The sequence below is a fragment of the Lonchura striata genome, chromosome 17 (genome assembly GCF_046129695.1).
Source record: "Lonchura striata isolate bLonStr1 chromosome 17, bLonStr1.mat, whole genome shotgun sequence".
Taxonomy (NCBI): domain Eukaryota; kingdom Metazoa; phylum Chordata; class Aves; order Passeriformes; family Estrildidae; genus Lonchura; species Lonchura striata.
Genome location: NC_134619.1, coordinates 6,189,930 through 6,211,412, shown reverse-complemented (window position 1 = coordinate 6,211,412; position 21,483 = coordinate 6,189,930). Strand labels below are relative to the sequence as shown.

General features: G+C 45.4%; 1 protein-coding gene across 1 annotated transcript in view; it reads right to left on the bottom strand.

Moving 5' to 3' along the window:
- Positions 1-6,107: 6,107 nt before the first annotated feature.
- Positions 6,108-21,483, bottom strand: part of COL20A1 (collagen type XX alpha 1 chain) — a 52,915-nt gene continuing 37,539 nt past the window's right edge. Inside the window, exons 26-40 of the mRNA XM_077787073.1 lie at positions 21,029-21,187; positions 18,733-18,810; positions 18,013-18,099; positions 15,791-15,844; positions 14,902-14,997; positions 14,340-14,393; positions 13,949-14,002; positions 13,592-13,645; positions 12,142-12,213; positions 11,421-11,456; positions 10,063-10,129; positions 9,040-9,228; positions 7,644-7,721; positions 6,673-6,828; positions 6,108-6,185 (exon numbers count right to left, since the gene is read on the bottom strand). Of these exons, the coding sequence (XP_077643199.1) occupies positions 6,172-6,185; positions 6,673-6,828; positions 7,644-7,721; positions 9,040-9,228; positions 10,063-10,129; positions 11,421-11,456; positions 12,142-12,213; positions 13,592-13,645; positions 13,949-14,002; positions 14,340-14,393; positions 14,902-14,997; positions 15,791-15,844; positions 18,013-18,099; positions 18,733-18,810; positions 21,029-21,187 (1,248 nt within the window). The 3' untranslated portion in view covers positions 6,108-6,171. The remainder of the gene's footprint in view (positions 6,186-6,672; positions 6,829-7,643; positions 7,722-9,039; positions 9,229-10,062; positions 10,130-11,420; positions 11,457-12,141; positions 12,214-13,591; positions 13,646-13,948; positions 14,003-14,339; positions 14,394-14,901; positions 14,998-15,790; positions 15,845-18,012; positions 18,100-18,732; positions 18,811-21,028; positions 21,188-21,483) is intronic.

Here is a 21,483-nt window from a genome sequence, read left to right as displayed (position 1 = left end):
GAGAGGCAGGAGCTGCCTGGGGAGCAGCACAGAGGGTGCTGGCAGGAGCCAGAGCCAGGTGAGAGTCCAGGTGGGACATGTGCCACCGCTGCGTGGTGGCCTGGCACTGCTCAGAACCAGAACAATGGGGTTCAGAGACTTCTCTGAAATACAAGTTACTGCACTCAGCCCAACAGCACAGGTTGGAAATCATTGCAGTGATCAGCCTGTGAGGCCTCATCTAAGGAACTACAAGTGACCTCCGTGTTCACAGATTCAGCCGAGTGCTTAAAACCTGTTGGGCTGGCACGGAAAGCAGAGGAGCCTGGCTTGGGCCAGCTCCACAGAGCTGTGCTGGCACGGCGGGAGCGAGGCAGGCAGGGAGCCTGAGGGAGCCGGAGTGAGGAGAGACCCAGCCTCTGGAGATGCTAATTTATCCCTTTTCACAGTCCGTGAGTGGAAAACAAGCAGTCGAACATCTTCAAGGCCTGGTGCTTGGGGCCCTCGGTGCCACAACCCCGCGGGGCACAGGGCGAGCCCTCCCCCATTGGGAACGCAGGCGAACCCAATGGGAAGAAATCACGATGTCTGACTCAATTCAGAAGGCTGAATTATTTCTTTATTATAACTATGCTAAAATACATTAATATACTATATAAAAGGAGGATACTCAAACTACATGTTGGAATCTGTGGTATTGATGATCCCAAGATTGTAAAAAGTCTCTGTCTTTCTGCCCCATTGCCAAAGAAGCCATAATTGGTCTGTGCTGGTTTCAAGGTTGTTTATTCAGTTTATCTCTAACATGTTCTGCTGCCCTACCGCAGCTCTGTCCTGCAGGGCAGCGTGTGGGGCTCTGCCCTCAGTGGGATGTGACAAACATTAAATACCAGAAACTCCCTGGGCTGGATTTACAAGAACGTGCCAATATCTGTCACCTACGTTGGACAGTGTGTCCCCAGCCTGAACCAACAGAAAAATGCCAACACCACAGTGAAACATGGAGGGCATGAAGAAGGAGAAAAAGGACAAGGCACACCCAATTTCCTCCATCTTGTCCCCTTTGGACCCCTAATCTAGAATCCTAAAATTTTACTTTTGCACCCATGCCACACTAATTATTATTTATATCAAACACTCAGAGCTTGCAATTCATGCTGTAAGATTGAAAACTCTTTTCCATGGACAGGGATCAAAGACAGTGTCTCTGGGAGCTCTGTCCAGGGGGGTCCCAGACCTGCCAGGGCAGCCAGAGGGAAGCCCTGGATTCCCACACTACATACTACTTTCTCTGACTCTAACTCTAACACAACTTGTGACCCTCTCGAGAGTCCAGCTCCAGGTGGGTTGGATTGGCCACCAGGCTCAAACAATCCTCACCAGAATCCAACCAAGCACTCACCCCAGCTAAACAATTCTCCAAACACATTCCACATAGGAAAAACAAGGAGCAGAAATAGAATTTGTTTTCTCTTTCATTTCTCTCTGTGCACCTCTATGAAGAATCTTGAGAGAGAAATGTGCTTGCCACACTCCCCAGCACACTCTGAGTGCTCTGGCAAAAGGATGATGAAAGTGGAAGATTTCTGACCCCGGGCACTGCTGGGTCAGGGTGTCTATCACAGCTGTGCCTGCAGCAGCTGCTCAGAGCTCGCTCTGCCTCCCCCTCCTCCTCCTCCTCCTCCTGAGCACATGGGAGCCACCAGCAGCAGAGCAGGTGGGAGGCTTGGCTGTGCATGCACATTTTTAGCAGTAAAACCAGCAGTTTCCAGCTGGGATGGAGTCAGCAGCAGCTCGAGTGTCTGCTCACATCTCCCAGCAAACACGGGAGCCAAAACCAAAGGCAAGCCAGGGTGGCTGGACAGCCAGAGCTGCTGCTGGGCCCCTGAGAGCAGCAGGGACTGCGAGGCACCAGGAGAATTGACAAAGCTTTAAGGACAGAATAAGAGCCAAATGCTCAAAGTGACATATTGGGAAATTCAGTAGGGATGGGCACAGGCTGTCCTTTGTTGACAGCAAAGGGATCATCTCCAATTTTCACTTTTTCTGCTCAGAGTCATGGGCAGTGCACACTGTGTGAAGGGCAGTGTCTCAAGGGGAGCGTGGAACTTCCACTCCAGCAGAGCAGGACATGAAAGCCCAGGCAGAATGGCCCTGCCATGCAGGAGTGGGAGGAGGAAAGAGCTGCATTTGCACATCAGAAGTACCAGGTGTGATTAGGAGTGCTAAGGATGTGGCTGTGTCCTTGAGGAGGCAGTGCCGCTGCGGGATCACAGGGTTTGGAGGGACAAGATGAGGAGTGACAGCTGAAACCATTTACAGAGGTGTTACTGGTGTCTGGGGAGGAGCTGGGATAGGGCAGGTCCCTGGCATCCTCTGCTTTGTCAATGGCACAGCATTTTTTATACACTGGTAACTACATTTCTGCACATGTTGCATAAGTAGTTTTCCAGGTTAAAGTTCAAATAAATTCTTGTTTTTGCTTCTGAAAGGCCTCCTTTTGAAGTCTAAGGGGAGAAATTAGGAAACAACATCTACTGCTCTTTCTCAGGCAGGTTATTCCATCTTAGACGTTGTTTAGGAGGATGCTATCCCTCCATAAGATTTAATGATCAGAAACTGGAATAAAACTGGGACATGAACCAGACTATAACTGTAGAATAATGAATAATTGTGCTATTTCAAACCCATGGAACACAAAGAGAGGTTTTAGCATATGAAAGACTTCAGGAAAATGCATGCAGCCAGACTGCTGGCATTTGTAAAGCTCCCAGCTCAGAATTGATTCTCGGGACTTGAGTGAACAAGCTGACATCAGAAAAAGAGTGAGGAAGCAAGAGTGGGACACAACAAGAGCCCTAAAACGTCTTGGAAGAGATCCAGAGCTAAATAAATGGTTTTCAGCTTCCAGTAGTGCAAAACTAAGCTCAGAGACCCCAAAGGCATCAAAGACAGCAGATATGGATGTTGATCTTTTCTGTTTCACTTGTGCAGGAGAGATTGAATCCTTACCATGGTGTTTGATGCTTTCCCTCCAGTACAGCTCCTTTGGGCATGAATGGAACAAAACTGACTAGAACAACCTCAGTTACCTCCATTGTTCTGGTTTTCCCTACATCTTCTTTCTCCTGCTTCCCTAATGCTCCCTTTGTCCAGATCAGCTTCCCAGCCACAGAGGATGAGGGTATTTTATCTGCAGCTGGCTGGTAGGATGATACATATGATTACATTCATATATAATCCCCATTTCCCCAGCATTTCCAGGGCTGATTTCCATCTCATTCCCCAGTGAGCTAATCCACATAGCTTGTAACACCTCCCTTTTGGAGAACTTTCTCCAGACATTTATCAAGAAAGATGACTCAAGGAAATTCACTGGTGTAGAGGCAGACAGGCAGAGATGCAGATGAGATGCAAGATTCATGTACAGACCTAAGAAAAACACCCCCACAACAGCCCCACCTGGCCCTCCCTCACTGCAGAGATGTCCATTAATGACTCTTTATCCACTCCCAGGATATCTTTCTGTTTCCAGCCCTTTAATTCTGGTCCAGACAAGCTGTTGAGTCATGGAGAAAAGGCATAACAAGCTCTGCTGCTTGTTAACAGCATTGCTGATTACTCCTGTGGTTATAGCTTATTCCTGAGACAGAGATAATACCTCAAAAAGATGCTTTTTGCAAAAAATATCTGTCACTGAAAAGTCCTCTGCCAGAATCCACCTACACCAGGTGGGTCAAACTCTCAGTGCCTAAAATCTCGCAGCAGAAAAGCTCCTTGGCTCGAGGAATTGGGTTACAAATCACTGGCACAGGCTTTGTGACACTACATGGACTAAATATCCTTGACTTCAAGTAAATAAAACCACTCATGGGACAAAGTTTAGGAAGATAAATGGACAAGTTGTTTGTGCAGGTTGTCTGTCTCCTAATCAATAGCCCAGCTGGGACCCAATATTGTTAAAATCTGACCGTTGCTGTTGTATCTGAAATAACCAGACAAAAGCAAATGTCACTAGAAATTCCACCAAAATAGATCAAATCCCAAGACAGGCAGAGAGGGGATGTGAGCAATTTTCAAAAGCAGTTGATAAAGAAACATAAAGGAGCTCTGTCTCAAGTCAACTGTGGTTACTAATTTGAACAGGCAGAACAGCAAGTTCAGAACTGGGAATTTGGCTGCACTGGTTTAAGTCAGAAAGGAAGCAGAATAACCTGCAGGTGCAGATGTTCCTCATTGCACTGCTCACCTTCCCCACTTGGTAGCATTTCATGGCAATAATTCTCTGCTCTGCTGTGCAGGCACCCCTTTTGCCTCCTTGCCTTTGCTGCCCACTGCTTTCAGTGGGCAGCTTTTTATTACAGCTATGGAATTTATACTCAGTGCTAAGTTCAGAACCATTTTGAACCAACTTACTGTAGGTTTGACTTTGTTTTTTGGGGTTTTTTTGGTTTTTTTTTTTTTCCCAAGGAATCTGGAAAGCAGAGTTCCAAATCTCTTTGACCTGTATAAACAGAAACACTGCGACTCCCAACACCTGTGCACAAAGTTCCTGCTGTGCTGCAGCCTTCAGATCCTCTGACCTCTTCTTTTTCTTCTGACTGGAGCTTTGTCTACAACAACACTTCATCTGAGCTGAAAGGTTTCCATTTTATATGTCAAGGCAACTCCGGAGAGCTTCAGTGTGAATTCCCAGTGAACAGAAATGTTACTTCTATCAGAGTGGTATTTCTATGCATTTTCCTACATTTTCCAAAGATAATGTATGTCATACTGAAAATATTAATTCTTGGGAGTTTCTAGAGAATTAACACACCAAGGATGACTTGGATACTTACAGGATGCACTAACCATATTTTATCTGCCTTTTGTTGTAGGTTGTCTCCCACACAAGTCTGACATGTTCCAATATTCCTTTAGCAGGATTTCTTAACTCCATAAGATTTTTCCTTAATGACAAGAAGAAATAATATTTGGACTCCTTGTCTAAAAAAGTTAGCTCTCTTAAGGTAAACCTCTTTCTCCTTGGTATTGATGTGACAATCTACTCTCTAAGTGTGATGTATTTACTGCTAAGATTTCAAAGGTTGGCTGTATGAGCACCCAGGCTGCCAGCCTATATGTAACTGCAGAAATTACACATCCAGAATAAATGCGGAGGAATGTGCATGATGCTCCATTTTTTACCTTTTAACAGCTCTGAAAAATCTGTACTGATACTTTTTGTGCTGCTCTGCTTTAGGCTTAGGGTTTAAGTGAGAGTTCGGGAAGGTTTGTTTCTGAAGCACGGGCAGGTTACAGGCAATGATCCAGCACAGCCCAAAGCAGGGATTGCAAAGAAGGAGGAATATTTTTATCAGTATCTGCATGGTTTGTTGCAGACACATCCCAGCTGATAGCAAGGAAAAGGGCGTAACACAACAATTTCCACTATGTCATATGGGTAAAAGCCAGACTCAGAGCTGTTCAATATTCCACCTGATAAAATGCAAAGTAGCTATTCAGCCTGCAGGAGGGAAACATGGAAAAAGCAGCAGGTTAATCTCCAGCTCCTCTCAGCACAGGGTTGTGACTCATGTAAGGCTTTGCCTGAGTTACCAAGCCCCAGGGGAGCTGGACAGTGTTTGTCACATCACAGTGAGGTGATCTCTGGCTTCGATGTTTGTGTACAAAACAGCCCTGCAAGGAAACCATCAGCATTCTGCCAAAAGCAGAAGCAGCCAAGATGGTGCTAGACTTTATTACCTTGGCAGCCAACAGAAAATGCAGCTTTGCTCCAGAGGATTTGCTTCTTTGGTTATGAGGTGCTGCTTTTCTCTGTGCTGGGATACAGAATGACTGATAAAAAGGAACCACAAGCAGACAAATGGACAGAAATTATCTGTTATTTCTGAGCATTTCAATACAGTAATTCCTTTTTTCTTACAAGTCTGTCAGCCTGAGTGTCCAGCTGTGCCTTTGTCTTGCTGTGGGATGTCAGTTTGAGCGCCACAGTTGTGCAGACAGACGGCTCAGCCAGACACAGGCTGTGGCTGTGGGGTTTGATTGACTTGCCCATACAGAAATGATGGGGCATTAAAAAAACATAACACATCTGCTATTTGGTTTGCTGGGTGTTTTTTGGAGTTGTGGAGTTTTCTTCCAGAGATTTCCAGGGAAAAGCAATGTCTTCAGCTGCCTCTGCCCCAGCCATCACGGGACAAAATCTGTGTGTGGAAAGGATGAGGCCACTGAGCAAATGAATAAATCAGTGTCAGAGTCTGAGAAGGAATGGCACAGAATGAATTCCTTTCCCTTGTAAACCTTTTGTTCCATGCCAGTGAATTTCTTCACCACCCAGATCTTTGTCTCACTAAACCTCCATGAAATGTAAATGTAGGAACTGAGGAATTGTCCCTCCCTCCATCCCCCATGGAAACATTGCTGGGGACATGAAGAACTGATCCCCCAGGATCACTCCCCACCTGCTTGACTAGAGCTGCAGCTATGTGTTAATCCATCAAGGATAGCTGAGGAGCAGCCCATGAAACTGGCTTTTATCCATGTGGGTTGCACAGGAATTACCCTGCAGAGGAGACTTTGCAGGACTGATGGTGCCTGAAGGATGAACAGAGGTCTCTGCCTGGCTCAGGAGAAGTAACCAGAGACCAGCCATAAAATCTTCACTTTTGTACCCACATAGTCAGGACTTACCTCTTCTATCAGCCTCATAACATCCAGAGATATCACAGCCCCCCGGGTGCCCAGGCTGCCCAGGCTGCCCTCTGACACCAGGGAAACCTGGAGGACCAGCATTCCCAGGGAAACCCTTGGGACCTGGTTTCCCCTGCACAACTTCTCCTGGTGGGCCTGCAGAAGGAGAAGCACTGTAAGCTGTAGCACACATGCTTTAGCAGTGTAACACCTCTTCTGTATTTTCCTCCATCCTACATGGCAGGTCATTTTCTGAGCATAGCTTCCTTGTTTTGGTGGACAAACAGGACCTACCTGTTGGAAAACCTGTTCTGAATCCCAGTACCTGAATCCCAGTGTTCTTGACCTTATTTTTTAACCAGCTTGGCTAAAAATGGAGCCTGGTTATGAGAACCCCAAATCCACCTACATGTTAATGCAGAGAATCACCTTAACCCCAGGATCCATCCCAGAACCATTGGGTTTTGTGTCTTTACATCTCAACTATAGACAATTAAATGAAGAACGAGAAATTAAATTAAATGTGTTTTACCACACTCTTTTGACAGTGCAAAACTGGTTTGTTATGCCAGTGGAAAACTTCCCACAGGTCCCAAGTAGCAGGGATCAGGGTAGAAGTGTACACCAAATCCTCACAGATTACTCACAAACCCTTATGCTCCACGAGCTGAATTTTCACAGCTTCTATCCCCCAAGCATCTGGTCTTGCATGCAAAAAGGCAGCGAAACTTAAACTCCCTGCAAGTGTCTCATGCCCTCAAAACACATCATCCCCTGGGAATGGGTACCAGAGGGAAGAAGCTGCCCAGAGTAATCTCTTGCATTTTAGCAGAGAGGAACCATTGAGGAAGAGGAAGGTGAGTCCAGCCCCACCACAGGGGTCCTTCAGCTGGGTGATGCTTTGAATCTGAGAGCTGGTGGCCATCACATGGCCCTGCTGGATCAATAGACAGAAGTTGGGGTCACTTTACCTGTTCTGCCTCTGGGTCCTTGGCTCCCTTCCTCACTGGCTCCAGACATCCCTTTCTCTCCTTTGGGCCCTGGGGCACCTATTCACAGATAAGAGATAAGTGTTGCTTCACTGTATGTTGAATTTCACCCTAAATTGAGGCTCTTCCAGTCTCTCCATTTGTCAAAGTGGAGTCACAGCCCTTGGCAACACTGAGAAACATCCATTTGCTTTCATTCAGTCTGGGCATCTACTCTTGCTGTGACCAGCACCAACTCTTGCTGTGATCACTGATTTCTTTGATCAAAGCAGCATGGATTTGCAGCCCAATAGAGGTGGGAATTAACATTTTTCACAGAGAAATTCATAGCAATAGTTTTACTGCACCAGCCTGAGGGTCAGGTCCACCTCTGTGCTCTTCAAGTGGATCAAACAAATCACAAAGCTGAACTGTGTCTTTGACCAAGTGCTGGTTAGCCAGGATTGATGCTTGTCTTAAATTACTTGTGAAACTAGTACCTTTTAGAGAAAACAGGTACATTTTGACAAAATACGATTTTTCATTGTTTCAAAATGAAAATGTTTTGATCAACCATGTCCTTCAGGTGTTTTTTCACTGAGATCCATCTTCTGCCCTCTCCTGCTTGACAGGCTGGAAAAATTGTTGTTACTCCCTTCTCTCTGAAGTGACATTTTGATAAACTCTGCAGATAGCAGCTAAGACTGACTACTGCAGGAGGAAGGAGTTAAACAGAACATTTCCAGTTCCTCTGAGGTGTTAGGACAGTGCTGAAAATAGTGTTTTTCATTTTATTTTGGCAGACAATTACTTGGGCCACTGACAAACCTTGTCTGCGAATCCAAGCAAAACATCTTCCCACCTTTCACTCATTCACATGCAATAACTGAGGCCACTTCTGAGATTATATTAATCTATTTCTTTGTTTATGTCTGTCTTTCATTGTGAAACTACTGCTCCAGAAACTTACTTCCCCTTTGAAGATTGCTCCAGCTCCCTCATGCCTTCCATCAGTGTTTTCCAATGCTCCTCATTTCTGCCCAAAGCTGATTTGTTCCACCACCCTGTGTTCACCCAAATTACTATTTTTTTTGTAGAAAAAGCCTCCTGCCCTCTTAAATTAAACTCTCCATCCCCCCCAAACCTACAAATGGTGCTAATCTGGCCTTTCCTTCCATTCAGAGCTTGAAAACAGAGTGGGATGCATCTGGCTTCTACCTGTTTATTGAGATTTATAATTTGGCTGTCTCTTTCTAGAATGGAGAAATCCAAAAGGAAAACAGCAATGAAATGAGATAATATCATGGATTATCTATACAGTACTGCTTCAGGCACTAAGATGTTTAGTCAAAGTATCAAAGATGCAGTGGAAAATGCATATAAACACTTCTGTCCATACCTCTCTCTCCTGGATACCCATCTTTGCCTGGCTGCCCAGGGGTGCCATTTTCTCCTCTTTCTCCACTGTTCCCAGGTGGGCCTGGAGGACCTGGTGGTCCTGGTTCTCCTGGTTTTAACCTTTCCTCCCAAATGGGAACTGGCTTCCTTGCATGTTCATGTATGAATGAATCAAATTTCAACACATGAGCTGAGAAGGCAAGAGAGAAAACAAGCGTTTCCTTGGCTGGGAAATTCAGGAGATAAAAATCAAAGGATTTTGTCTAAAAAGGTACTTGGAATAATCAACTAGTGCTAAAAAGCTGTCAGTCCAAGCTGAGAAAAGCAGAAGATGAAGATGGGCAGCTGAGTGATGACTTTGCTGCCTGACCTTGGACAAGACACTGCTTCTCTCTGCACCTCACAGCACAGGAGCTTCACAAAACTGCCTCGGGAGGAATCAGCACATATCACTGAAATAATAATTTCTCTCAAATTAGTTTCAAGCTTTTCCATTTAAGAAATAAAGGAGGCTTTGCAAAACACCAGAGAGTTTTGCAAATAAATATTTTGCAGGTCTTTTCTATGCTAATGCCACCTGATAAAGCTGAGTCGTGCTTAGAGCCTGAGATGGGACATTTGCTGGTCGGTGCTCAGAAGGGCACAGGGTGGTGGAGCTGCTGGGATCACTACAGCTTCAGCTTGTCTCTCCTCTGGTTTTCCACTTCTGGAGAGTCATAGGATCACAGAATAACAGATTGGTTTGGGTTGAAATGGACCTTAAATCTCATCCTGTTCCACCCCCTCCCATGGGCACAGACACCTTCCACTGTCCCAGGTTGCTCCAAGCCTCATCCAACCTGGCTTTGAACACCTCCAGGGCTGGGACAGCCACAGCTTCTCTGGGCACCCTGTGCCAGGGCCTCAGCACCTTCACAGGGAACAATTTCATATCTAATACAGATCCAATCCTTCAGCTTAAAGCCATTCTCCCTTGTCCCATCACCACGTGAACACACTCAGGAGCTGGGTTGGTTTTACTCACTCTGAATCATCCGCTCACAAGCTTGGCTAACGAGCTGGTAAATTGTGGCCAAGGACTGTGGTTCCCCCTAAAATGAAACATTAAAAAAAAATTAAGAAAAAAATGAACTATTAATATCTTTTAGGAAGGATCGATCTCATAATGCATGATCGCTTTTACCCCATTCATTTTCTCAGCTTGAGTTCCAGAGATATTAATTACTGTGAAATGCAGCTCTATTTATTTATCATGAAGCTCTGAAACCAGAAAATTGAAATTGGAAACATCAATAATGGCTTTTCTTCTGCACATCAAAAGGCCCAGACCGAATCTAAATAATTACCAAAACATGGAGAGCAAATTTCACCCTCAAATTTTATCAGAAAAAATGCTAAGTCTATAACTCAGTGTTCTGTGATATGTAAAACATTTACTATGATCAGATATTACAACTTCCTATCTTTGACTCCATCTTCCATGAATACTGATTCTTACTGTATTTTGAATAAATCATATATGATGGGCCCTTGATAAAATTTTAGTAAAGTAGGGGAAAGCAATTAAAATGCAAAAACCTGCTTAAAAATAAACACTGACTGTGAAAATTCATACCTAATGCACCTGCTTCCAGAACTGTTTATAAAACATACATCTCTGGCTGGATCACAGTGCAGATAATCCAGGCTTAAAAAACTGCTGTGATCAGCACCCAAAGGAGGGGGAAACAGAAAGTTCCAGTATTAAAAAAAAAAAAAAAAAAAAAAGTCTAGAAAAAGAAAAACTGGTGGGATTGGAAGGAAAATCATCTTTAAAAATATAATTCTGAGGTATTAATTAGAGACAAAAGCACTTCATCCCTGTCTGAAGAAAAACTTGTATAAGTCAATCTTGTCAATGACTCCTAGAAAGTCATGGCATTTTGATTTAACTAGAAATCAGGATGAGAAAAACTTGAAAAACGTTTTTTCCCAATGAAATAACCTTCCAAGGTAGTGTGGATGTCCTGACTGCCAAGGTCTGTGCTGGGCCAGGGACAATGTGATAACAAATGAGTCTCCTTTTGCAGCACATTAAAGCAGAACAAAGTGGAGCCAAGTGGGTTTGGCTTTTTCCCTTCTCGGCAAAGAATGGATTTGCATTTGACATTTCTGCTTCATTACTACAAGTGATACTAAAGAGCTCCTGACTGCTGTGGGGTTATTTACACCCCAGCAGCCCAGCCTGTGCAGGTGAAAGGAAAGGCAGCAAGCAATAGGTACAACCAGCACTGGAGAGGTTTGGCTCAGAATTTTAAATAAAAATTGCAATTCAGGTTACCACACCCACTCTTCTGAGGGTATGATGCACTGACAGTGTCACCCAGCACCAGAAAAACTCACTTTCTCTCCTCTTTCTCCTTTGGGACCTGGCAGCCCCTATAGGAAAAAATAAATTAAAGAAATCTAAGGAAAGGAAGAACAGAAAACAAACAAATTAATAAATTCACTGGAGGTATGAGTTATATTAATGGAGCACAAATCTTGTTTCTCACACTCTTGTTGCTTCTTTGACTTCATGGCAGTGATTGCAAGAGATTTAAGTCCATTCTTGAAAGTATGAACTCTTACTCAAAAACTTTTTTTTTTAAGAAAAAAGTAATAAATCAGTAACTGGAGCAGTGGGATAAGCACGATCAAGAGGGATGCAGAAATTTCTCAGATGTACTCTTAGAACAGATTTCCCAACAGGACAGGTGTTTTTTAACATCTGAGGAGAAGAAATACCTGTGACATTTTGATGTGGTTTCACCTACAAGCCCAAGGCTGGCTGCACCAGCTCAGGAGTGACTTTCTTGCTTTATTCTGGAATCTTACACCAGAAATCTGTTTAGATTTTGTCTAGCAGGTAAATCTGCAAAGGGCAAAGGGAGGTGGGATTTGTTGAATGCTTTATCAACAGGTCAGTAGCCTGGGCTTTGAATGCCCAGATATCTCCTTAAGAAGGATGAGTGTGAATTTAAACTATTCTTCAGACTCTGAGGCAGAGCTGCTGTGGGAACAGCTCATTCCCATTCACTTCACATGTCTTGGCTTTCTTTGAGACCCAAAAGCAGAAACTTACTGTTGGCCCAACATCACCTGGAGGTCCCTTCTCACCACTGCTGCCTCGGGTGCCTGTGGCTCCTTGAAAACCCTGCAGACATTACAACATTACAGATTAAAAATCCTTTTTTTTTTTTTTTTTTTTTTTTTTATTGTTTAAGGGCTCCAGGGGCACCCATGGTGGGAGTTTAGAGGGAACAATAGTCTTAAATTTACTGTCCAGCCACAATCCCACTGTTCAAAGCACATCATGTGTCAGTCATGCTCACATCATTTCCCATCACCATCTCAATTATGGCCAAGCTAGCAAAGCTGAGTTTTGCCAAAAAGCTGCAGTGTAGTTTATACCCTACAGGTTTTTGATCTTTCATTATATATTCAGATTTAGACATAGCCTAGAGCACAACCCTCTTCTTCAGCCTCCCAGTACCACATGGTTGTTTTCTTTTTCCTTTAAAACCTGTGCTGGCCTCTAATACTAAACATCATCAACAGCAGCTTAGAGAGTGGAAAGTGCCTTCTGTGGTCATCCCCTCTTTGTGAATTATCTGTGCCTTTTGGAGCCAGAAAGAGAAGAAAAAAATAAGCCAAAAACAACTAGCAGAAATACTTTGGTTTAGAATTGTCCAGCTATTACATTTGAATTCAGTAGATATTAGCAAATTTCTGAATAGTGAAAATGAGAAAAGTTTTCAAGGCAGCACCAGAACAGCCTTCAGAGCCTGCTCTGAAGGTGACAGTGCTTTCCTCATATTTAAAAGCTGAGGCTCAATGCTGCCAGCTCCACATATTCCCAGGATGAACAAGCTGAAGTTATGAGCCTAATTCAACCTTGGCTCCTATAAATAACTTAGCACAACCACTGCCAAATTCCTTATAATTCAGCAGTGAGACTCAGCTGTGAGATTCAGCTGTGAGAATCAGTAACTTATCAGGTCCACCAGCCATCAACTAAACCCAAATTTGGTTCCATTTCCTGAGTAAAATGAAGTGTTCCTGTGGTGCCTTCCAATTAGGAGCTGTGAATCAACAGATCTTAAAGTTCTGCTACCCTGGGCATGACTGAGTACAAGTACACCCATCTACATCCAGCCCTGGCAGCAGATACTGGCAGTGATGGGGGGGGAACCTTTCACACTGCCTGCATCCTCTGTCTCCTGCTGATTTCAGTCTAACAAGCCAAATCCCCTCCAACTCAACCAATAGTTGGAAAACAGTAGTGTCAGGAAAGTGAGAACAGCAAAATAGGGATATCCTTGCTGGGATGCAGCTTCCTCAGGAGTTGCCAGAGGAAGCCAAGGATTTTCCTCTTACACTGAGGGTGGCAGGGAAAGGAGGCACCTGCACGATGTGCCAGATGTTCCTCGTGGTACCTCAGGAAGGGGGTTTTCCCTGACACTGCCAGGTGAAAGCATAAAACTCTGCTGAGGAACAGATTTCAGAGAGCAGCACTCACAGGGAGTACTCACCCTCGGTCCAGGAGGTCCTGGAGGCCCAGCTGTGCCTTCTAGTCCCCTCACCCCCTGCAAAGCAAATCCAGTCATTCACTAACAAGAGGATTCTAAGAGACCTCATCAGCAGTGAGATGATTTCCATGTGCTGCTTTTAACAGAAACTTGCTAAAGATGGGTAAAAAAACATCTGCTCAGGAAGGGCGGTATGTGCTCAAATTTGGCCAAACCTGAAATGATCCTTTTCTTCCAATCCCTCTGGCTTTGTGAAAAGACCATTCACTTCTGCACTGGGATGTTTTGGGTCTCTGCTGGGATGCTCCTAGCAGATTTTTAGGCACCCATGCATTAAACCACAGGGGTGAGGTGTTTTACCTTTGCACCTTGAAGTCCATCCCTGCCCGGAGCTCCCTGCACACCAGGCATGCCCTGTAAATCAGAAATTCTGGGTAAAGTCAGCATCTCATTATCATTGCCCTCATTCATCTTGGAACAGAGGACAGAAGAAAAAAGGTCAAAGAAGAGAGAGAGTTATTCATTACATAGAGCAAAGACTGTTACCACAGCTTTACTTCCATCATAGATCTATCTCTCTTACACCAAGTGACTCAGTTTTCCTTGGGAAAGTGATGGCATTCCAAAATGACTGACAGTTCCCAAGAAGACAAGTGCACCACTTTTCAGACTTGCTTAAAGTAGTTATTCAGGAAAAAAAAAAAAAAGGGCAATCTTTGGGAACAGTAGAAGGAGTGGTGTTTACCATTACCTGCATGCCAGGGATTCCAGTGTCTCCTTTCTCTCCTTTAATTCCTGGTGGCCCCTTGGATTAGAACAGAAAGACACAGTTGGCTGTGTGGCAGAACCCTTTAAGGCAAAGAGCATCCTGCTGCTCCACATCCCTGTCCCAGGTTGTTCCTGCTCCCTGAAGTGTTCCAGGGTAATTTACAGCCACAGCATGTGCACAGGGATTCTGCCATCCCAGACATGTGGCAGCCCTTGCCACTACTTCCTGCCAAGCAATGATGATCACTGGAAAGAGAAAAGCCTGAATATTCATAGAAGATCCTGAGTTGGAAGGGACCCCACTGGGCTGCTCGAAATAAAAGCCCATTAGGGAGAGTCTGGACAAAAGCAGGCTTTGGCCAAAATGCTTAAGTGCAGGGCCTCATCAGCATCAACCCCACTGATTGTCACCTCTCCCTCTGCAGCTGTTCAGCTGTTAGTGAGGCTGATATAAATCTGTAAATCACAGCACTGACACCCATTTCTGAGACAGGTTCTGGCTGTGAAGAGCGAGTCCAAAAATGACAATGGAAGAGGTCACATACCACAGGGCCCTGAACTGTGATTCCCTGGGAGCCTGGAGAGCCTTGTTGGCCACTGGGACCTGCTGGTCCTACTTGTCCAGGTGGGCCTGGCTCACCCTGAAAGCAAAGACAAGGAAACAATCAAAAGGGAAGGAAGTGGCTGGTGCCTGTTCTCTTCATGGTTTTCACTGCAAATCCTGGGTCAGCATGAGCCATCTACAGAATTCAGGATTAAACTGGGGCACTGAGGGCATCTCCAGTAACCTCAGCTGCCTTCGAGTTTTAGCTCCAAGATTTTGGTCTATCTTTCACAAGAGCAGAGAGCAAAGCTGCAGAGAGTGCTTTGCAGAGCAAAGTTCACCTTCCCAAGCAGATATTCCTGTTATTCAAGGTGGTCAGAGAGCAAAGGGAAACCTTCCTTAGTTCATTTCTGAGATCTGTGTCCATTCTCATTACCCCCCACAGCCATGCTGCTTTCCCAGATGTCATCCCAAAAAATGGGACCAGTGGTCTGCTCTGGCTCTGCCCTGTGCTGCTCCATGGAGCTGTGAACACTTTCCCCAGGGTTTGCTGCAGTCCCCAGGGCTGGGGGACTCAGACCCAGCCATTCCTCAGGGCTGTGCTTGGCCCTCTGCTCCCTCCTCACGCCGCTCTGCCCAGGGCAGCACCAGAGTGCCTGGTCAGGAGATGTGGCAGCACAAAGCCTGACCCTGTAGCAGCACAGCTGCTCTCAGAGGACGCTGCATGTTCACTGCATTAATTCAGCACAATCAGGCTCATCATCTCAATCTCCAAAGCCCAACTGAGCATTTAATTAACAGTAAGTGATCCCATCCTCCTCTATGTGTTGTTAAGACTCTGTTTAGGCTCAGCTTGGTGCACTGAGATAATCTCCAGCCTAAGGACTCACCTTGGGTCCTGGCTCTCCCTGCTGTCCCTGAGGTCCTCTCCTCCCAGGGCTGCCCTGCCAGTGGGACACACAAAACATCATCACATTTATTGCACTGTAACCACGAGCCTGGGGGACAGAACTCTGTGCACTTCACCGCCCCGCACTGAAAGATGTTTCCTGCCCCACAGAGCTAAAAACAAATAGAGACAAAAAGAAAATTAATTGAGTTGTCCAAGAAATGTGGGAAAGGGAAAACGAAAGGAGCAGCCCAGTCCCTCCATGACCAGCATTGGGAACACAGCACTTATCCCCAGCAGAGAGAGATGAAGTTTCAACCTGTTTGATCTCCCTCCAACTCCCTCCCAGTGGATCCATATTGAAACAAAGTCTAATATGGACATGGGAACACACTTGAGAAGGAAGAAAAGGGGTGCTCACATCTTCACTCCTTTGGAACTCAGTTGGGTTTTACACTTTCCACCCCAGAAAAGTGACATGTGCTGAGATCAGGGGCAGACCTGGCTCTGGGAGACCTGGCTTAGCTCTGCCTCTGCCTAACTCTGGGTGGGGAGAGGAAAACAACCTCCTGGCATGACCTGGTTTTGTGTGAATTTTTGACATCTTAATCTGAGCATTGCTATTCTTGAATCCAAAGAAAATGTGGAATTTGAATTGAGAAGCACAGGCAGGGAACTTTGGGAAAGGTGCTTTCAGAAGTGCCCAGAAACTCATTTCAGAAGCCAGCTGGATCTAGTCAGACAGTCATTAAGGACAGTGATAAATACAAGGTGGGACATGTCTTTCTAACTGGAATTTTAAAAATAGCAGTGAGTGCTGTTGTAACTGCAGCAAATTACCAAGGGTTCAGTGGTGTGAGGAGGAGGTTATGTGTCAAAACCTGATTTCCGCTAATGCCTTAAAAAGTCCTGCTCTTTAAGGAGTTGTCTGTGGAGATGCTTAAACCACAGGGCAATACAAGCTGCTAATTATGCACTTAGGATATTGAAGCAAACTGTGACAGTGGAGTGTGCTGTTAATTAAACTTCCACCAGAACGAGCAAGTAATTACTCTGCAATGAGGCACTCTCCTTGCACGGAACTGAACTCAGAGCTAAACCACAGGTCAGTGCAGGAGATGATCTGAGACCCTTTCACTTGAAAAGGGAGGAAAATATTTCCATTTATGGTTATTTTCCAGGAGCAAAGCACCTGGAATGGTGGAACTGAGGTGCTCTGGACAGGCTGTCTGTCAGGTTTCAGCTGGCTTGTACAAATCAAATATTCTTCCCCAGATTTTCAAAAAGCTTTTTTTTTTTTTTTTAATATATATATATATATATATACATGTATATAAATAACTGCTTCCTAGTATTTAACAGGAATATTTTCTCCTGGGATTTAAGCCCATGACAGCTTTCCTGCATTCATAAGGGATGGGGCAGAATTTATGCCATTTTTCCTGAGCACACTGCATATGTAATGGCTGTTTTCTCTTCCCCCCATTTCTTCAGGGTTTTCTTGCAAGTGACATTCACTGAACAGAAAGAGAGCTTTGGGGACAGAAAGGATAGCAAAGTCTCCCTTTTCTCTTTACACTGTCCACCCACACAGACACTCACAAGGCTCCAATTTAACATAGGATCCAGACAGGAAGATTTTTTTTTTGTGAGTAGTTTTTTCCTTAAATTTACAGAGAATTTCAGAGCCCCCAATCCATGAAATCTCTGCAGACACTGAGGGTGACCTGTCCTCCTCTCCTAAGAGGATTAGTGTGGAACCAGGCACTGCTCAGCCTGTTCCCAGCTGCAGCTGTTGCTCTGCCAACTCTCCATCTCCCAATGTCATCACCATCCAAAATCCAAAGGGAAACTCTCAGCTTTGCCCTGGAAAAGCTCCTTGAGTTAGGATGAGAGAAAATGGCTTCAAGTTGCACCAGGGGAGGTTTAGATTAGACATGAGGATAAAACTTCACCAAAAAAGGGCTGTCAAGACCCAGCACAGGCTGCTCAGGGCACCATTTCTGCAGGGATTTAAAAGGTGTAGATGTGGCTCTTGGGGACAGGGTTTAGAGCTGGCTTTGGCAGCCCTGATTAAGGGGTGGACTCAATGATCTTTAGGACCTTTTCCAACCTGAACTGTGATTCTAAAACCTCACAAAGCCCCAGGAGTGTTACCCATATGCCACAAAAATTGAAGCAGCAGCAGCACCTGCAATACACTGGGTGGGAGGGTGAACTTACAGGGGGCCCTGGGGGTCCTGGCAAGCCTGGGCGCCCAGAAGTGCAAGAACAGGCAGGAGCCAAGGTGGGGCAGGTGTCCTCATCCCTCTGAAATGAAATCAAGCCAAAAGCAGTCATGAACAGCTGCACAGCAAGAGCAGGATGGATCACAAGTACAACACTCAGTTTTTCAAAATTCAGTCTTTTACATTAAGTAAAGCAGATTTTTTTTTCTACTCCACAGAGAGATTTTTGTGAGCAATTGAGTGCTTTATTTTCTTCTGTTGAATAACAAATGTAGATGAAAAAAAAAACCCTATGAACCAGCCCTGTCTGCAATGTGCAAAACACATATTGGAAGATAATTTTCTCCTTTCTATATATTTATACACCCCACATAGCAGCTCTCTGTGTGGAGAAGAGAAGTGAAAGGAAGAGTGGGGGATGTTGTGCCTCAGGGCTGAGATGGCAGCAAAGCTGTGGGACTCCCAGGGCTCCTGGATGAGGTTGTGACAGGAAAAATATGCAATGCACCAGGATTGGAAGTTTTCACTCTTTTTGAAGCAAATATAATTTTGTTTGCTTCACCAAGAAGCACACTGATGTTATTCCCAAGAGGAAAAAAAAATGCTTTTCCTCTTAAGTCTATCAAAATCATTTGCAGTGTCACTTCAGTGCCACAGACTTGTCCCATCCTCCCCAGCTTCCTGTCAATGAGCAGAGCAGTGCCCCTTGTCTTACCAGTGCAGGGAGGTCACAGCATCTGTCCTGCTCTGCCCCCACACTGCTGCACAAGATCTGCAGAGACTGCAGCTGCAACTGGGGGGAAAAAAAAAGAGAGTTTGATAAGGAACTAGCATTGGCACCCACCACCCATCATCAAATCTTATGAAGTTCAAGTGATAAAAATAATCTTCATGGATGATTTGACAGGGCTCTTCTGTGTGGTCCCAATTATAACTGCACCCCAAAAAAGTCACAACATGAGAACTACTCCCAGACTGAGTGTTCCACAAGTCCTCAGGTCTCTATCTTGCTGGGCAAGTCAAAAAAGCAGCTTCACATCACATCTCCAATTTACTCACAGCCCTGCAGCAGGTTCTCAACTAATTTGGCTTCAGCACCACCAGAATGTGAAAGCAAACTTTGATTTTCTTCCCTTGAGGGCACGGGGAGAAGGGTAAATGTGGCAGCAGCATTTCCCAGGGCAGGGATGTCATCCCCTCCCCAGAAACCCCAACCAGTCTCTCACTGCCTCCCTCGCAACAGCCACATCTTCCCATTCTGATTAACAAAAAAGCACACATTGCACAAAGCCAAACAAAATAATGAGGCAGAGACTAATTTTTCTTTCCTTGACACTATTTCTCATCTTTTTTTTTTTCTTTTTTTTCTTTCACTCCATGCATTTAACAAGGAGAGAGCTGTACAGCCCAGGGAGGGTTACAGATACAGATAAGCCCTGCAGATCAAGTGGCATTTAAAGATTTCTTAAATTAAATAAGGTTCCCTGATAACCAATAATGAGGCACTCCATCTTCTCAAGGACAGCAGAGCTGTGGAAGATGTGAAATGTTGCTGTGCTTGAAAGGCAACAGCAGTAGGGATGGCTCAAGGCTGTTTATTATGTGGCCAGACCTGTCTAGCTGAGCTGCTAGAAGAGAGAATTTGGGAGGGACAAGGAAAGCACAGATTCCTGCCTTGATGGCCACAGGTTTTGATCAAATTGTCAGAGAATTTATTTAGGAAACAAGTAAATACTGATTGAAGATACTGTCCCCTGGTTTGTTACACAGCAGACCCCATATCTTACAAGCTTTTTTCCAGGTGTGTCTCAGACCTCTGCCTCTAAAATTGGCACTGGGGATGCACATGGGACAAAGGGGTTTTATGGTGCTGCTTTGAGGCAAGGGGAGTTATAAATCACCTGATGAGCTGTTTTCCCCTGGACTTCTAGCTCTGAAAGCAGGGCCAAGGAGCAAGATCTTGACGTCAGTGGTGAATAATTTCCCACAGCCCCACGAGAACCTTGTGAGTGATGAACTTGCCACTGATTCTGCACATAATTAACACTCCTGCTTTGGGGAGTAAGAATGGAAGAGGCAGACAGAAGAAGGGTGGTTTTGCCTCAAGGACTGTGCACAGGCTAGGACACCAAGCCCAGACATCCCCTTTTCCTGTCCCCTGGCAGGGAGCAGCTTCCTGCAGAGCTGTGTGGAGCAGTGAGGACACAACCACAGGCCAGCACTCACTGGTGGCTCAGGGTATTTTTTTCCAAGTAGCAGCTGATAAAGAGCCTCTCTACTAGAGATTATTTTCCTGTCATTTGTATTCAGATAGACAAATCCAAACACACTGGAGACTGAGGCACACCCAGCTCTGCTGCCTTCAGCCACCAGCATTTCCCAACATCGCTCTGTGTGGGATGATGTGCCCAAGTTTCCTTGCAGAAGCAATTCCCAAACGCTCCTGTCTGCTTCAGCATCCCAGTGCAGGGATGCTGTGCTGCAGGCAGCAGAAGTCTCCTGTGGGACACACTCCTGTCGCCCTAATTCTTAAGATTTTCTAAAGCCTTCTGAGTTTACATTCTGTTAGAAAACTTTCCCACACAATTTCTATAAAAAACATATTGTTTTGCATTCCTTCATGGGGGGTGGAGAAACTTGATGTACCAGTGGTTTGCCCAATGTCTTTGGAGAGGTGGCACATTCCCTCTCCAATCCACTGTCACCTTTGGAAAAGTATAAAAGTTGGAGTCAGAGAATAAACTTTCTTCTTTACCTTGCAAATAGCAGGTGGCTCGTGTTGTGCTTTCACGTGTCCTGTAGTGACACACTCCTCCTGCTACCCCCCATCACAGTCCCCACACCAAGGCAGGAGGGACAAAAACACTCTCCCAGTGCTGGGAAAGCTCATTAAACCCACGGGGACCATCAGGATCATCAGGGCAGTGTGGGGAGGTGCTCAGATGGGGCTGATGTGGCACTCGTGCCCGTGTGCCACCCCAGCAGCTCCAGCAGCACGCCCCAGGACTCACGGGCACGGAGCCGCTCCGGGGCCCGCGGGTGCGCGTCACTTTTCCCAGCATGACGAAGCCGGCACTGGAGACGCTGCCCAGGGTGTTGATGGGCTTCTCTGCTGTTTTCTTACAGTCCACATAGAGCTTGACCTTGAAGTGGCTCACGGCCACGTGCACCTGGCAGCAGGAGGAGAAAACTGTGTTGGAGCTCTGTGGTGGGATGAGGGCATCTCCCACCGACAGTAATTCCTGCTGCTGGCACGGGTGGGGTGTTTTTAATGAGTGAATGGATGGAGGGGGCTCAGGAGTAAGTTTTAGTATGTGCTTTCCTCTGTTGATCCCCTCAGCTCTCCCTGGGAGAAGTCTTGCTGGAGCTGAGTAATGAACCTGCCCACAGATACCCACGGAAAGAGCTCGTTGCTCATTTGGATGCAATCCCTTTGCTATGAGGACATAGATAGCCAAAAAACCCC